The following is a 19,130-nucleotide window of genomic DNA, read 5'->3' as shown; positions in this document are numbered from 1 at the left end:
TGATTAACTTATGCTCTGTGCAAAATTTTGTCAGGTCGGTTCCTTGTTCATTCCTTATTCTCAGTCTACACTAATCTACAATTCTTCCTTCCCTTCCTTTCCCTATTATTGAATTCTAGTCACCCATCACTATAAAAAAATTTATCTTCCTTAACTATCTGAATAAATTCTTTTATCTCATAATTTTTTTTCAATCTCTTCAACATTTGTGGAGCTATGTGGGCATGCTGAAAGGTACTGCCTCCAAACTTTTTATGTGAAAACTCAAAGCATTTAAAATAAAAGAAACATTATTAACACTCCACATCTATATTTTCCCTGTCTACTTATTTATTTCTCAACACAGCAAGTCCCACAAGAAATCATTTTCTGTATATTACCACTGTAGAATGTTTGATATTGTTGATGGAGCCACAACCTCACCTCAGCTTATAGCATTTCATCACTATCAAGTGAAGTCCTCGAATGTGTTCGTAAGTTTTTGAAGCAGATGAAAATTGGATGAGGTAAAGTTGGGACTCTATGGAGGATGACTGATGACATAGAAAACATTATGTATTTGTATGTCCATACTCGTGATTGAAGATCAGAGGGACTTCAGCTGTTCACTTACGTAAAGAAAAAAACAGCCATCCTTATGATGTCATTTATTGTGTGGCTAACAGTTTCAGTGCTTCAGTGCACCGTATCCAGGCCTTAGCTGATGCTGAGAGGGTTAACAGCATCTGTATATATGATTTATCAAAGGGCAGCATCTTTATAACTGGTTTTCGCAGATTATCTGTAACCAAAATTTTGTCTCTGAGTTGATAATTGACGGTTAGAGAGAGAACATTATGGTTACAGGTAACCTGCAAAATCCATTTGTAGATGTTGGCCTCTGATATATCTTGTATAAGGATGGTGTTAACCCTCTTGCCATCGCCTAACGCAAGAAGGTGGTGCACTGAAGCACTGAAACTGGCAGCCATACAATAAATGACATCAAAAGGATGGCCATAGGTGTTTCATTTCTTACATAAGAGAGCACATGACATCAGATTATTGTAGATGTCGCAGCACTTGCGTGTAGTCTTGCAGTCTCATACTGAAGGAGAGGGCACTCCATGTGTGGACAAACTCTTCGAATTCTAAACTCGATTCCAGTTCTCACGCATCGACATACAGGTGTGTCCCAAAAAATGTAGATACTATTTGATAGTTAATATTATGCAACAAAATGGCTTGTGTTACAATTCTCACAAGGGGGGCAGGGAGGAGGGAAGTTATTTTGTGTGTTCAAAGTGACCCCCATTAGCAGCCAAACAATGTCGATGCTGTAGTATTGTTGACCAACTATAGCTGTCAGTGTTGCTAGTGTGATAGCCACACAGGACGCCTTGATGGTTTCTTGTAGCTTGTTCAGTGTAGCTGGCATCTGGTGATAGACTTCATTTTTCATGGTCCCCCACAGGTAGAAGCCAAGAGGTGTAAGGTCCGGAGATTTTTTTTTTTTTTTTTTTTGGTAGGGTTTAAGGGCGCTCAACTGCTGAGGTCATTAGCGCCCAGTCACTGGTGTTAGAGCAAATGGAATCTGCTAAAACTCAAGGGGATGGGGGGACACCAGAAGTACCTGACAAAGATGCAGATAAAAGAAGTAAAAAGGTTAAATGTCTTTGGACAAGCCAGTTAAAGTTATAAAACGCAGAATACGAGCAGCTGCTCGAGCGTCATCAGCTAAAACATCCGGTAAAGTAGATGGCAGGGACAGGATAACACGAAATTGACTAAAACGGGGACACGACAATAAAACATGGCGCACTGTTAATGCCTGACCACAAGGGCACTGTGGGGCTGGATCACCGGAGAGCAGGTAGCGGTGGCTAAACCGGCAATGCCCAATCCGCAACCTGGTCAGAAGGACCTCCTCGCGCCGAGATGGTCGGGAGGATGTTGTCCAAGCAGTTGGGAGCGGTTTTACTGCCCGGAGCTTGTTTCCTTGGAGGGATGACCAAGCATCCCACCACAACGACACAAGCCTCTTACATACATCCCCACGAACGTCAGATGACGGGACACAATGGGAGGCTGGCCGAGGCAGGAGGACTGCAGCCTTGGCTGCAGCATCCGCAGCCTCATTCCCAGGCACTCCTACATGTCCGGGAACCCACAGAAAGCTGACAGAACCACCATTATTAGCGAAAGAATGGAGGGACTGCTGTATCCGTTGAATCAAGGGATGGATCGGATAGGGAGCTCCAAGGCTCTGAAGAGCACTGAGTGAGTCAGAGCAGAGTACATACGATGAATGGCGGTGGCGGCGGGCATACTGAACGGCCTGATGGAGAGCAAAAAGCTCGGCCGTAAAGCTGGAACATTGGTCGAGGAGCCGGTATTTAAAGGTGGCGGCCCCGACGACAAAGGCACAGCCAACACCATCGTCAGTTTTGGAGCCATTGGTGTAAATAAAGGTGTGACCGGCAAGTCGAGCACGAAGTTCGACAAACTGTGAGCAATACACTGCAGCCGGAGTACCCCCCTTCGGGAGTGAGCTGAGGTCGAGATAAATATGAACCGGAGCCTGGAGCCAAGGTGGTGTCGGGCTCTCACCCTCTCTGAAGGTGGTAGGGAGGGCAAAATCCAATTGTCGAAGCAGGCGACGGAAGCGGACTCCGGGGGGCAGCAGGGCAGACACATACAACCCGTACTGACGGTCGAGAGAATCGGCGAAGAAGGACTCGTAAGAGGGGTGGTCGGGCATAGACAACAGCCGGCAGGCATACCGACACAGCAGTACGTCGCGCCTGTAGGTCAATGGTAACTCGGCAGCTTCAGCATAAAGACTCTCCACAGGACTAGTGTAGAAGGCTCCGGTCGCAAGACGTATCCCCCGATGGTGGATGGAGTTGAGCTGGCGTAAGAGGGACGGCCGAGCGGACGAGTTGATGAAGCTCCCATAATCCAGCTTCGATCGGACTATGGACCGATACAAGCGAAGCAGGACAGTGCGATCCGCTCCCCAAGATGAACCGCTAAGAACTCTTAGGACATTAAGGGAACGTGTACAACGGGCCGCCAAATAAGAGACGTGGAGACCAACACAGTTTCCTGTCCAACGTGAGCCCTAGAAACTTAGTTGTGTCCACGAATGGGAGAACAACGGGACCAAGATGTAAGGATGGCGGAAGGAACGCTTTATATCGCCAAAAGTTGATACAAACTGTCTTCTCTTCAGAGAACCGGAAGCCATTTGCCACACTCCATGAGTAGAGGCTGTCTAGACAACGCTGAAAGCAGCGCTCCAGGAGGCATGTTATCTGGGCACTGCAGTAGATCGCGAAGTCATCGACAAAGAGAGAGCCTGAGACATTAGGTGGAATGCAATCCATAATTGGATTGATCGCGATGGCAAAAAGGGCTATGCTCAAGACGGAGCCCTGAGGTACTCCGTTCTCCTGGAGGAAGATGTCGGACAATACGGAACCCACACGTACCCTAAACTTTCGATCCGTTAAAAAGGAATCAATAAAAAGGGGGAGGCGACCGCGTAGGCCCCACCTGTGCATAGTGCGGAGGATACCTCCTCTCCAACAGGTTATCATAAGCCTTCTCCAAGTCGAAGAACACGGCTACCGTTTGGCGCCTTCGCAAAAAGTTGTTCATGATGAATGTCGACAAGGTCACAAGGTGGTCAACAGCGGAGCGGCGACGACGAAAGCCGCATTGGACATTAGTAAGTAGTCGTCGAGATTCAAGAATCCAGACTAACCGAGCATTAACCATGCACTCCATCACCTTACAGACACAGCTTGTAAGAGAAATGGGGCAGTAACTAGAAGGAAGGTGTCTATCCTTCCCGGGTTTGGGTATAGGAACAACAATGGCGTCACGCCAACGCATGGGGACTTGACCTTCGGTCCAGACGCGATTGTAGGTACGAAGAAGGAAGCTTTTGCCCGCCGGAGAAAGGTGTGCCAGCATCTGAACGTGAATGGCATCTGGCCCCGGAGCAGAGGAGCTGGACAGTGCAAGCGCACGTTCGAGTTCCCGCATAGTAAAGGGGGCATTATAAGTTTCCAGATTCAGCGAGCGGAAGGAAGGTCGCCGAGCCTCTTCTGCCTCTTTCCTGGGAAGGAAGGCAGGATGGTAATGGGCGGAGCTTGAAACCTCCGCGAAAAAGCGGCCAAAGGCGTTGGAGACAGCCACAGGATCAACAAGGACCTCATTACCTGAGGTCAGACCAGGTACCGAGGAGTGGGCCTTAATGCCCGACAGCCGGCGCAGGCTACCCCAAACGACAGAAGAGGGAGTGAAACTGTTAAAGGAGCTGGTGAAAGAGGCCCAACAAGCTTTTTTGCTGTCTTTTATGACTCTACGGCATTGCGCTCGGAGTCGTTTGTATTCTATACAATTCGCCAACGTAGGATGGCGGCGAAAGGTGCGTAAAGCACGTTGTCGAGCACGGATAGCGTCCCTACAAGACTCGTTCCACCAGGGGACGGAAACGCGACGTGAAGAAGAAGTAGTACGAGGAATGGAACGTTCGGTAGCATTGATGATAACAGCCGTGAGGTATTCGACCTGACTGTCACAACTGGGAAAATCGTGGTCCGGAAAGGTCGCCAGGGAGGAGTACAGTCCCCAGTCAGCTTTCAGTATGTTCCAGTTCGAAGGACGTGGGGATGGGGTGTGGTGCAGGAGACGAACGACACAGGGGAAGTGGTCGCTCGAATAGGTGTCAGAAAGGACATACCACTCGAATCGACGGGCAAGAGTGGCAGAACAGATCGAGAGGTCCAAGTGGGAGTAGGTATGAGTAGAGTCCGAAAGGAAAGTCGGGGCGCCGGTATTGAGGCAGACAAGATTGAGATGGTTGAAGACATCCGCCAAGAGTGAGCCTCTTGGACAGGACGCAGGAGAGCCCCAAAGGGGATGATGGGCATTGAAGTCACCAAACAATAAAAACGGCGGGGGAAGCTGAACGATCAGGTGCATCATGTCAGCCCGACTAACAGCAGATGATGGTGGAGTGTAGATGGTACAAACTGAAAAAGTAAAAGCAGAAAGAGTAATGCGGACAGCTATTGCTTGGAGTGGGGTGGTCAACGGGATGGGATGGTATTAAACATCGTCCCGAACGAGCAACATGACCCCACCATGAGCTGGGATACCGTCCACAGGGGTGAGGTCATACCGCTCCGAGGTATAGTGGGTAAAGGCAATACGGTCAGTCGGGCGCAACTTGGTTTCCTGGAGACCAAGGACGAGTGGACAGTGCAGGCGGAGGAGCAGTTGTAATTCCTCCCGATTAGATCGAATACCTCTTATGTTCCAATGAAACAACGCCATCGCTAGTCAAAAGGTTGGGGGAACGAGACGGGGGAAGAGCTGGTCACCTCGACGGCCGCGGAGGGCCAGGTTGCGAGGGAACTACGCTACAACCGACGGGAGGCGGATCCGGTTCCATCGACTCGTCGCCAGCTGCGGCCGCTGTCCCTGGTTGTGTAGGACGGGCCGCATCATTTGCCGACGAAAGGCCGGCGGAGCGCCTGGCAGCAGAGCGTCCCGGCGAAACTGAGGACGGCCGGGAGCAGCGACTCACGGATGGAGCGTCAGACGAAACGCGCCGGGGTGGAGAGGAGGATAGAGACTTCTTCTTGGAGGCCTTCTTGGAAGGCCGAGGAGGCACAGGGATGGTGGGCTGGACCCAAAGAAGGTCCTCACGCGCGGGGTCCGTTTTGGAACGCCGGACCTCGGAAGCTGGGGTCCGGAACGTTTCCTCGATGGACGCCTGAGAAGAGGATCGCTTCTCAGGTGGCATGGGGGGAGGAGGAGGAGGAGGAAGGGCGGCCCCTGGGGCAGAGGGGGTGGGGGCCACGGGGGAGGAGGATTTGGAAGGGAGGGATTTGGGAGGCAGAGGCAGAGCCCCCTGATGGGCGGAGGAGGCGGAGGGGGGACAGGATAGGGGTGAGGATACCGCGGAAGGAGTGGACACAACTGAGGCAAACGAGGTGGTCAATGGCACGGGATGGAGGCGGTCGTACTTCTTCCGGGCCTCAGAATAAGAGAGCCGATCCAAAGTTTTGATTTCTTGTATCTTCTTCTGATATGCGGGGCAGTCTGAGGATCTAGGCGAGTGGACGCCAGAACAATTAACGCACCGAGGTGGTGGGGTGCATGTATGTTCCTCACGAAGAGGACGTCCACAATCGCCACAAAGGGGCTCAGCCTCACACCGTGATGACATGTGCCCAAAGCGCAAACACCTAAAACAGCGCATAGGAGGCGGGACGTAAGGTCGCACGTCACACCGGTAGCACATCACCTTTACCTTCTCCGGGAGAACGTCCCCCTCGAAGGCGAGGATAAAGGCCCCGGTGTCGATGCGACGGTCTTTGGGGCCGCACTGGACTCGCCGGACGAAATGCACGCCTCGGCGCTCCAGGTTGGCCCTGAGCTCCTCATCAGATTGTAGCAGGAGGTCACGATGAAAAATAACCCCCTGCGTCCTGTTTAGTGCCAGATGTGGGACAATGGATACTGGGATGTCCCCTAGGCGGTCGCACGCCTGGAGCGCCGCCGACTGTGTGGCGGAGGTGGTCTTGATAAGGACGGACCCTGAACGCATCTTGCTGAGAGCCTCGATTTCCCCGAAGACGTCCTCAATGTGCTGAACAAAGAACATGGGCTTGGAGGTGGCGAACGTCCCCCCATCGGTTCGAGAACAGACCAAATAGCGGGGGAAGTACTTCGCCCCAAGCCGGCGGGCCTGTCCCTCCTCCCATGGAATGGCCAAGGGGGAAAGGGCAGGAGAACCAGAACTAGAAACGGTACCTTTTCTTTTGAAAGACTCGGCAGCAGAGCGACCTGATACATGTTGACGTTTCATCTGCGAAACGTCCGCCCCGATACCACCCACTCCGACCAGGGGCTCTCCCCACGGGCGCCACCCAGCCGCAGCAAGGGCCACCTGGCAAGATGACCATTGCCGGGAGTCCTGATGCCCCAAGGAGACGTGCATCTACTCCTTGGCCGACGTGGGGAGGGTGCAGCTCAGGTATCGGCAGTACGATCCCTGTGTTGTCAGGGGGCTACAACCTAGAGGGTACATGACGACCCCACCACAACGGGCTGGCTACCGTGCTGGATTTCTGGTGCCATGGAAAGTCCATCATGATCGCTGGTGCAGATGGAGATGCACTATGGGCGTAACTTGGAAAACCCATCAGGCGTTTAGGCCCAATTTGAGGAATAGGACCAGTGGTACACCATGTAAGGTGTCCTTCCCCAAAAGGCTCGTACTTCTGTAGAATTTTGAAAAATGGAGGTCAAACCCCAAGGGGGACCATTACATGGAAGGCCGAAACGGTTGAAACTCCTTTTAGTCGCCTCTTACGACAGGCAGGAATACCTCGGGCCTATTCTTACCCCGGACCCGCAGGGGGGGTCCGGAGACTGTGGTGGGTACTCAACAGCTCCTCTTCAACCCGTTCATACTCCAGGTAGAATTTCATCCAAGTAGGCTCTAACATCTTTGTGGTATTGAGGTGGAGTGTCATCCTGTTGTAGATAGAATCTTCCAATTTCAAACACCTTTCAGATGACAGGTAAAATCAATGTTTGCAGCATATGAAAATACACCTCACCAGTTACAGCACCTTCAGAGAATAAAGGGTCAGTCAAACTGCACAATGACAGACCATATCACACATTAACACCCAGTAGAGTGACATGTTTGTCAACGATAAAGTGAAGATTTTCAGGAGCCCAGTACATGCAGTTGTGGTGGTTTACAGTACCATTCAGCCTGAACTGCTTTTCGTCAGACCAGATAACCATCTCTGCAAATGGTTTATCCTCGCAGAGCATGCCTTCAAACCACCAGCTCCATCCTCCAATCAGGGTCATCTTCATTCATAGTGTACACCAATCTTGGAATGTATGCTTTCCACTAAGCAGTTTTTGTAAGCTTGATTGGCTTACCTCCCTTTCACATGCACCCTGGTTCACAGATTTTTGAGGTAACCTAATAAAATGTTGCAACAAAGCTGTGCTGGAGGCTGGATTTCTTGATGTTTTTGGTTGGCCAGATCTCTCCTTACACACATCCTGAACAGTATCGTTGACTTCAAATTTAGCCTGGATATGATAAATTGTTGTATGTGTTGGTGGCTGAGTTCTGTACACATTACACCATTGCTGTGGATCTCCATCAAGTTATCGTACTTCCAGTACGGCCTCACATTGCTCAAATGACAATCTTACAACATTCGTTGCTGCACTGTCATTTGCTGGAAAGTGCACACCAAGATCTGTTGAGAACACTGTGGACTATACTACAGTGTATGCTACGGTCGCAGGTTCGAATCCTGCCTCGGGCATGGGTGTGTGTGATGTCCTTAGGTTAGATAGGTTTAAGTAGTCCTAAGTTCTAGGGGACTGATGACCTCAGATGTTAAGTCCCATAGTGCTTAGAGCCATTTGAGCAATTTGAACCATTTGAACTACAGTGTAAAATTGCAATGATCTGTCATTTTGTTCCAAAGATGTTAACTATCAAAGACTGTGTGCATTTTTCTGGTCCTCTTTGTAGTTGCGTTGCATGCTGCCACGTTACGCACTACAAATCGGAGCCCTCTAGCAAAAGAGGCTGCAAATATGTATACATTAAGAATAAAGATGTAGAACGTTAATAATATTTGTTTTATTTAAACATAAGAGTTTTCACACAAAAAACATTCAGAGAAATTATTTTCAGCACACCCTTGTAGTTGGCATATAAACTTATATTACTAAGGTAGGTATTGGCTTTGTATCTATCTTGGTTAAGATAATGCATTCACTATGCTATTCATAGCAGCTTACATGCTTTCCTACTTCCTTATTCATTATTAGACCTATTTCTGCATTACCCCTATCTGATTTTGTATACAGTAACCCATACTCAACTGACAAATGCCCATGTAACCAAGTATGTTAATGTGACTGCTTCTGGGAAGGAGAGATACGATGGGCCCAAATCAAATCTGCCCAATGGACTAACGAAGAGGGTCACTGTGCCGATCAGTCTGGATTTGGTTTCCATGCAGTTTCCCATACCCTACTAGGTAATACTGGATTTGTTCTCATGCTCCGCCTCAGATACACGCTACGCAAACATTTAGAACTCTTTTGACACATGCACACAGAATTTATTCTATTCGCAGACATATTAGCGTGCACTGCTTCTGTACTGTGAGTGAATAGGAAACTGATAACCTTAGCTGTTTGGTCTCCTAAAACACTTCCTCAGCGACAGTATTCACCTAAATCCCGTTCATCCTGACACTGAACTTCACTAATTCTCAATATATCTACCTTCAACCTACCCATTTCCCTTTTTAAATTCTCTAATCCACCTACCCAATTAAAAAATCTAACATTTCACACTCTGATACACAGAATGCCAGTGTTCTTTTTTTCTGGTGATGACATCCTCCCAGAGATCTGAATGGGGGACTATTATACCCAGATGGGGTATTTAACCATACAGTAGATTTGCAAGTACTCAGGAAAAATAATGGTTGTAGTTTTCCCTTGCTATCAACTGTTTGCAAAACCAGCACAGCAAGACCACATTGACTAATATAACAGGGCCAGATCACTCAATCATCCAGACTGTTGTCCTTTTCAACTACTATGAAGGTTCCCCTCAAACCTGGTTTGTCTAGCCTTTTCATAGATATCTCTCCATTGTGGTTGCATCTACAGTATGGCTAAATGTATCACCAAAGCAGGGAAGTCATCCCATCTCAGCAAGGTCTGTGGTTCATGGAAAGGGGGGAGACTACATGTTATGTTTGCACAAAAATAGTTTTGGCAAATAAACTACAACAGGAAAGGATATACGATGTTAACCTCTCAAATTACTTTTTCTCACCTGTAGGCTCCAGGCAACACTAGTAATAGGCGAATGGTTTGGTCTTTCTAGAAACGTAGCACAATTTGCAGATAACCTTGTAACAACAGAATTAGGGTCTATGTGCCAGACATAAACACCAGCTTCACATCCGACAGCAAGTTCCGATGCAGATAAGGGTCTATAAAATAAAATCAGAGCTCAATTATACCACACAAGAAAAATCAAAATGTCAACTCACCCACATTCCACTAAACTTATCGGTGACACTCTAGAAATAAATTAAAAATGATTTTAAAAGTTAATCATTATACCAGTGAAATTATATGATACTTAGTACTCAATCAAAGATTGGCTTCCCAGTGCACTACAGCATTGTCAATTACCACTAATTGCTTTGTTTTGTGGGCAGCATCCAATTCCGAATTACATGGCTTTCGTGTGCACTTCACAACTACTACATGAGATCAAAAGTTTGGTGATTCTCAAACTAAATTTGTACAATGAGGCAGAGTTCTTCAAATGACACCTTGGGGAAAGCCTAAATAAATTTGTTACTCTGGTTCTCAAATAGCATGGCACTGGCGGAAAGAAACCACTCACAGATGTTGAGGGGGTGTAACACCTGATCATTTGATTGTACACGAGACAGTTGAATATGTTAAAATCAGAAAAAAAGGACACACTGCACTCAGAAGATGGATGTATCACTCTCAGTTGAAACCTCAATGGGGAAAGCAATCAAAGGGCAAGGTTTGTTAAAAATGGATGGGCACTCAAATTGTAAACATATCTAAGCTCTGCTTCTTGGAACTGAAGGCTGCTGTAATCAACTGTTGCTTTCAGGTCCAGCAACTACAGATCAGAAATGTTTACACTTTAGTGTCTCTTCAGCAGACAATTTATTATGTAATAGATTCAAGAAAAATATAAATCCACTATTATATTCCTGGATTTAATGCTTTCTGACTGTTTATGATACGTATTATTGGTTCCTCGATCTCTATGCTCAGAATGATTATCATAATCATAAATTTCCCAACACTTACACTTAATGAAGTAACTTTACTGGAGGGGGATGGGGTGTAATTGAGATATAATTTGGCTTTCAAGCAATGTCTACAAACACTCTGCAATTAATTGTTCTGCTCTGTTCTCCCTACTTCTGCTCTGGCAAAAGCCAAACATTGGAACAACATGTGCAACTAGTGCTTTGTCTCCTAACACTACACACCTAAGAACAACTATACTGCGTGTATTCTTGTTCATAGTCGCATTATCAAATGAAGTGTTGGGTGGGGCTAAAACTTCAGTATTAGCTCGAACACAAGAAAAGTTGTCACTGAAAAATCGGAGCTATGTTAGCGCCTCAAATGCGGTGCCTATATGGAATCGTTGGCATACTATTTCGTAAAAAAAAAGAAAACTGTATTAACTTTGGTTTGCAGCAAGATGTCAAAGTGATGAATGGAGAACAGTTTTTTTTGGAATATATAGCGATTTCCAAAGTAGTGGTTGGGCTGGGAGATAATAGCATAGCTGAAACAACTTAAATACAGTCACAATTGTTACACACTTTTGGCACCTCTTTCAGGATACATTCTGATTTCTAATGTGTTGGTTAGGATTGGATCTAACCACACAACTAAAATTTAGAAGCACATTCTGCTCCTTATCATGTCTTACAGAATTATATTTCATTATACTGCCACACATCCACCACATTTAACTTCATTATGACATTTACAGAATGTAATTCTGTCACTGGGTCTGCCATCTCTTATAATCAGTCAACACCAACCATCATTGACTGCTCTCCAGTACTTCACACAGTTTTCTTCAAAACCCATTTTTTGGCACTGATAAATCAAGTTTTATGATTTGTCATAGATATACTTACATCAGGCCAATACAGTTTGAAGCTGTATACAAGCACATAATATACTTTAGGTCCAGGCCTTGCAATCACTTTTGCGCGTCTGATTAAATTTTTCATGTGCACATCAAAACTTTTGAATACGAGTGTCAACTAGAAAACCAGACAAAAAATAAAAATAAAGAAGAAACCAGAGGAAACTGAAACACACTATAATTTTGGATTTTTCACTAAAAAGTATGAACTACCAATGTGTTAATGAATTGTAATACTTGTGCATTTGCTTAAAAAATATAATTCCCACAATTTACATTTTCCTTCAACATGCATAATTTTTTAAAGTCCCCTGAAAAGTTTAATTGTGTTAACTGGATGTACAATTGTGTATTTACGCAAATTAGTTTCCTAGCATCTCACAACACCATCTTTCAGAAAAGATAATACGATAATGACTTGGTGATCAGTAAAACCAGTAATAATATAACTTGTGTACTTTTAAGCTGAAATATTCAATTAAAATTGAAATAAAACAATTTGAGATTTGATTTGTATGTTCAACAGTTATCACATGGAGAATTTAAGTTACCGTACACAGAAGTGCCTCATATCGTGTAGGGCTCTGCGAGCACCCCGAAGTGCCGCAACACAACATGGCATGGGCTCACCTAATGTCTGAAGTAGTGCTGGAGGTGTTTCAACTCAGAAGAGTGTTCCTGGAGCCACTCTGTAGCAACTCTGGACATGTAGGGTGTTGCATTGTCCTGCTGGTATTGCCCACAAGTCCGTCGGAATGCACAATGGACGTGAATGGATGCAGGTGATCAGACAAGATGCTTACGTACATGTCACATGTCAGAGTCGTATCTAGATGTGTCATGGGTCTCATATCACTCCAACTGCACACGCCCCACACCATTACAGAACCTCCACCAGCTTGAACAGTACCCTGCTGACATGGACGGTCCACGGATTCATGAGTTTGTCTCCATATCGGTACACGTCCATCAACTCGATACAATTTGAAACTAGACTCGCCTGGCCAGGCAAAATGTTTCCAGTCATCAACAGTCCAATGTTGGTGTCGACAGGCCAGGCAAGGCATAAGGCTTTGTGTCACGCGATCATGAAGGCTACAAGAGTGGGCCTTTGGCTCTGAAAGCCCATATCAGAAATGCTTCATTGAATGATTCACATGCTGACACTTGCCGATGGCCCACCATTTAAATCCGCAACAATATGCAGAAGGGTTGCACTTCTGCCAAGTTGAACGATCCTCTTCAATCATTGTTGGTCCCGTTCTTGCATGATCTTTCTCCAGCTGCAGCGATGTTAGAGATTTGATGTTTTACCAGATTCCTGATTTTCAGGGTAGACTCGTGAAATGTTCATGTGGGAAAATCCCCACTTCATCACTACCTCGAAGATGCTGTGTCCCGTCGTTCGTGCGCCGACTATAACACCACATTAAAACGCCTTTAAATCATGATAGCCTGCCATTGTAGAAGCAGTAACCGATTTAACACCTGCACCAGACTCTAATTGTCATATATAGGTGTTGCCGACCACAGCACTGTATTCTGCCTGTTTACATATTTCTGTATTTGAAGATGAATGCCTATACCAGTTTCTGTGGCACTTCAATGTAAAACAGTGAAACAGATGAGCAGAACGTCAATCATCTTTTCAGTCTATGGAGATCTTGCAGGAAGCAGATCTCTCAGAGTACAATCTATAGTGTCACAGGACACTCCAGACTGTCACCATAAAACTATGTGAAAATTGTGGCAGCAGCAAGCAAGAAGCAATAAGTAAAAGGAAAAGTGCGTGGACTGCTCCAACAGAAGCAAAGTGCTACCTAAATGAGCATGGACCAAAGACAGAAAGTATGGCTCGGTGAATGTAAAGTAGTAATATGAAGTTACATTCCTTTAAAATTTCTCACATGAAACAGAAAAATGGCATTATTATAAGCTCCCCAAGCTATATTGATTTCCATCTTACACGCTGAACTAAATAATTCTATCTATAAAAATAAAGATGGCTGGTAGATATACACTAGACAATTTTACAATTTTGCCTTGGCTCAAAAACAAAATTAAAAATAAATTAATCAATAAAAGTTCATATTACATCACCTGCAAAATATTTTACAACTCAATGTAAGACATGTATACTTCTGAATTACAAGTGGTACCAATACCTTAGAAACATTGTATGGCAATAATTTTAGTCATATTATCTCTTGGGAATTTCAATGGTTTAAGTCTAGTAGAAACAAATATTCTCTTTCTTAACACACTTCAGTCAGGATAATAAAAGAAAATATTTGTTAATATAGAACATTTAAACAATTTTTTTTTTTTTTACTTTGATGACACGAGTTTTTCAAAATAAAGAGCGAGTTTTAATAGCAAGTACAAGAACAAGAAGAAGCCAATGGACACAAAATTACCTCCATGCCAGAGATGAAATATTCTTTTGATTCTTATATTTGAGGAAAGGCTTATGCTTTGAACCTGCAGTGTAAATATGTACTGAATCATCACGAACTGCAACAGCTAGTTTCGTGCAGTGTGGGTGCCAAGCAAGACACCTGACAGGACTGCGACTCCAGTCTCTTGTCTGAGACACAGCAGCAATCAGATTTGTTCCACTCTCCTACACATTAAAGACAGAAAAAGAACAAAAGTGGCTAACAAACTAAATACTGCAAATGTATAACACTATTAATTAACAAATCAGATAATCATGTATTAATTACACACCAAGATCCTTTTCTTTCTTATTCTTCTTCTTCATTCAAATGAGATTCAATAAGTCTCTGCCACATTTTTTAACATTACTGTGATTAAGTGCAGTTTTTTTGTAATAACATAGCCCAAATCAGATCATCAATGGCTCAAACACAAGCTATGAAGCTAATGTCTGAAAAGGATTACATAATAGCGTTGCCTACAGTAATCCAGAACAAACCTTTTGTTGTGACTTAACAAAAAATTAATTCTACATTTTAAACTCCAGTCAGTTTTCTTAACATTTGTAACAACATTACAACCCTGTGCTGAAGTTAATAAAAGCACCACACTATTCAGGTAAACTCACAGTCAGACGTGGGTGAAAACGATTTCTGAGGCGAATTATAATATCAGAAAGTTTCAGCATACTTGATGCTGCATACCGAACCGTGGGGTGTATGTTTGGATCATTTTGGTCCGCCATCAAATTTAATGCCTCCAATAGTCCATGTTCATACCTGTAACAAATATTGAACAGATTAATTGCAGTGCATGAATACTGTAAGCACTCAATATCATTCTGATTCCGAAATGGTTAACATTAAAAAATTGCATCATTTGATTTCCTTGTCTTTCTCCCTCTTGTTTAATTCTGTTTCCCTTTTCACCAAGGATGCACTTCTCTATTTACAGGACCACAATAAACACTAGACAAAAATAATCAGCATATGGCTGCCTAAGATTTTCATTAACTGGAGATCTCAAATCCACAATTTATTTCCTTTATCAGTTTACAGTAGGGAAAAAGTAGTAGTCCAGTAGAAAAATTAGTTAGAATGGAGGAGTGAGGGAACAGTTGGAAGGAGGGAGGGAATACATAGCAAATAAGAGAGAGAACCTATAGTCAACAAAGACACTCCATACAGAGATATCGTAATGTAAGGAATGGAAATTATGACAAATGATGTTCCTCCAGACTGTTAAGTCTGAGGTAAATGTGTAAACAATAACGTAGGAGGGATGGTCAAATAATAAACAAAGAGATGAGGTCTTTGCTTAGTTAAGTTTAGTTCAGGAAACATTCAATAGCCTGTACTACTAATAATATATAATAATGTGCTAATCTGTTATGATGCCAATATATCATTTACTGCATAAAAAGATATGCAAATATGCATGAGGAATTTTCAAATTTATTCCTAGAAATATTTGCCCTATTTTTGCTCTAAAAATACAATATAGCACCACCTTTCATTACACACCATTTAAGACCAAGTCTGGATCTCTCATGAGGAAACTTCACAAATTTGTCCTCATATTTTTAGGGGAAAAACACTTCAAAATATCAGCCTAAATAATTAATCCAATGTGAAAATTTGGGCCATGATTCTGGTAATATGCAGTTATGATATTCTGCATGTACAGCATTTAAACATACACATACACTAATTGTCACTCGATCTGTCCCACTGCAGCCGCTTAATGCCTGAATGTTAAGTACTGTGCAGTGGAGTGAGTAAGAAGTTTATGAAACACCGTTTTGAGATTCGTAGCATGCTTTGGTCATTATGCCCAAGTGCACAGCTTCTAACCTTTGATTGGTGCCAAAGATCTCCTTGCTTTGATCATTTTTATGTTGCAATAAATACACAAATGCAGTGTAAATGAACATGTCATAAAAACAGTGGCATTGTGCCATTTAATTATTAATATCCCTTTGTGGATTATTTTCTTTGAATTATCAAACTGGTGCTGTTAAAGTGAAGTGCATTTGTAGAAGATGGGCTGTTCTTCAATGTAACTGGCAAGATCAAGCTGTAAATGAAAAAACCATTAACTTCATTTCATAATAATCTTTCAATTGCTTAGGTTTATTCATTTTGAAACAAAGATGATGTGACTTACCAAATGAAAGTGCTGGCAGGTCGACAGACACTCAAACAAACACAAACATACACACAAAATTCAAGCTTTCGCAACAAACTGTTGCCTCATCAGGAAAGAGGGAAGGAGAGGGAAAGACGAAAGGATGTGGGTTTTAAGGGAGAGGGTAAGGAGTCATTCCAATCCCGGGAGCGGAAAGACTTACCTTAGGGGGAAAAAAAGGACTGGTATACACTCGCACACGCACACATATCCATCCACACATATACAGACACAAGCAGACATATTTAATGGCGCCGAGTCTTTAAATATGTCTGCTTGTGTCTGTATATGTGTGGATGGATATGTGTGTGTGTGCGCGCGAGTGTATACCCGTCCTTTTTTCCCCCTAAGGTAAGTCTTTCCGCACCCGGGATTGGAATGACTCCTTACACTCTCCCTTAAAACCCACATCCTTTCGTCTTTCCCTCTCCTTCCCTCTTTCCTGATGAGGCAACAGTTTGTTGCGAAAGCTTGAATTTTGTGTGTATGTTTGTGTGTCTGTCGACCTGCCAGCACTTTCATTTGGTAAGTCACATCATCTTTGTTTTTTTTATATATATATATATATATATATATATATATATATATATATATATATATATATGCAGAATATCAGTACGAGAACATCGTTAAAATAAAGCTGAACATATATGTGGGTCAGGTTGACATATTACATACTCATTTTACTTATTATTTTTGCATAAAATAATGTGTTTTTGACCAGGATTTCAAAACACAATGGGCAGACATGACCACTGCTACCCCTTCTCTTCTCACAAATAGGAGAGCTCTGGTTGTCACTCCAGTGTACAGTACTTGGCATTCGAGCATTAACTGGCTGTAGTGGTGTTACGAACAACTGTTGCACACAGCAATTCACAAATTGTATTTTCAAGTAATTAGTGGGTACTATCAGAAATATGGTCTACATTTTTGTGAGAGATCAATTACTGGAACTGATGTCTTGCAAGTGTGCTTTTTTTTCCTTCTTAAAATATGAGGCTCATTTGATGACGTTCCCTTGTCAGTTACCTTTACAGTGCCTGCAAGACTGCATCACCAATTCAGTTTCTTTTTTTTCCTTCTTAATTTTCTTTCAGTATTTTGTCTTGTCTTCAAATATTGCTTAAATGTGCAGTTACGCCTGCCTTTCAATTTTTCTCAGCATTGATCTAATACTTTTTTTTCCATTTTCGTGATACCTTCATTTTTTTACTGATTTTATGTTTAATATTTCTTAGTCATATGTGCATTTTGGCCATATTGCTGTCTTTTAGTTATGAATATTTGTATTTATATCGACTTTCTATTACAAACATCTCTCGAGTGAAATGTGGGGTCTATCTTGTAACCTTACTCTGACTTTTTTTTGTTTTTTGTTTTTAAGGCGATTTCTAGTCCTGCTTATTCTGTTGGTCTGGCACCTGGGAACAAGCATCTCAAAAATAGAGATGCTGGCCAGTTGTTCATTTACTACTGTTGTGTGTGTCTAATGGCAAGGGGCGGAAGGATGGTGAAACAACAAGTAGGTAACAAGGTGTTGGACATCCACATCTCATCACAGAATGTGAAGCTTGTCGGCTTGTCTGCTCTGTAAAGCAGGATAGGTAGCAATCTATGACCAATCTGAAGACTAAGTACAATGCTGGTGGAGGCACAAGTGTTTTGGAACACACTGTTCAGTACACATTAATGAACATGGGGCCCCCCTGGGGACAACCCACGAGTGTTCCCATGCTGACCCAGTGACACTATGAATTGTGACTGAAATGGCCATGGGATGATCAATATGGACCAGGGATCAATGGAAACGCGTTGCCTGGTAGGACGAATCACATTCCTTAATGCACCAAGTCAATGGTCACATACAGATATGCCAACATCCAGGCAAATGATTACTCTGAACACGAACTATGCCATGGACGCAGCCCGGCCAGGCAGTATTATGCTATTGGGAGCAACATCCATAACATATTTATTGTCTGTGGGCGGATAAATAAAATAGTAAAATAAATAAATAAATAAATTTTGCTTGGGCTTCCATTGGACCAGCAGAAGTAATCAAAGGCAGAATGACAGCATTTAATATAATGAAAATCAGCTAAGTAACAATGCCCATCACATGATCTTCACAACATACTATGGCAAAATTTTCAACATCAATGTGTTCCAAATTGTTTAGACTTTCAGAACTGTTGATACACGTTTTAATATGACATTTTCTTCTGCATAAGATTATCGGACATGCTTTTCAGTGACTACATGAGTAATGTATTTCCTGCAGTCGAGCCACGACCTCTAATAGACATAGTTAACAGTGACATATCAGATGAATTCTCACTTTAAAAGGGCATGTTGCAATTCTTCTCTTGATGAACCACATAACCTGCCAGATGGAAGACCAAACATTCCTTTGCTGAGTTGCTTTCAAAAATCTTCAGTGACAGTTGTGTATTGGTTTGAGCTTCTGCGGCGATACTTGGAACACGCAGCATTTTCTTAATTCTATTTTCCAGTTCCAAAATCTGCTAAAAGTCTTACTAACGTCAACATGTGGCTCAGATATGATATCCACAAAAATTACAGGAACATGCACAAACTCTGGCTCTGAGCACTATGGGACTTAACATCTATGGTCATCAGTCCCCTAGAACTTAGAAGTACTTAAACCTAACTAACCTAAGGACAGCACACAGCACCCAGTCATCACGAGGCA

The 19,130-nt window shown here is 43.5% G+C and overlaps 1 protein-coding gene across 2 annotated transcripts in view; it reads right to left on the bottom strand.

Moving 5' to 3' along the window:
- The window catches only part of LOC124594782 (aladin-like), a 77,907-nt gene that overhangs the window by 39,363 nt on the left and 19,414 nt on the right, over nt 1-19,130 (bottom strand). For both annotated transcript variants that reach the window (XM_047133189.1, XM_047133190.1), the window contains exons 3-5: nt 14,856-15,006; nt 14,206-14,411; nt 9,899-10,058 (exon numbers count right to left, since the gene is read on the bottom strand). In XM_047133189.1, coding sequence (XP_046989145.1) covers nt 9,899-10,058; nt 14,206-14,411; nt 14,856-15,006 — 517 coding nt within the window. The remainder of the gene's footprint in view (nt 1-9,898; nt 10,059-14,205; nt 14,412-14,855; nt 15,007-19,130) is intronic.

Source organism: Schistocerca americana, chromosome 2 (assembly GCF_021461395.2).
Source record: "Schistocerca americana isolate TAMUIC-IGC-003095 chromosome 2, iqSchAmer2.1, whole genome shotgun sequence".
Classification (NCBI taxonomy): domain Eukaryota; kingdom Metazoa; phylum Arthropoda; class Insecta; order Orthoptera; family Acrididae; genus Schistocerca; species Schistocerca americana.
This window is presented reverse-complemented; position numbering and strand designations above follow the sequence as displayed.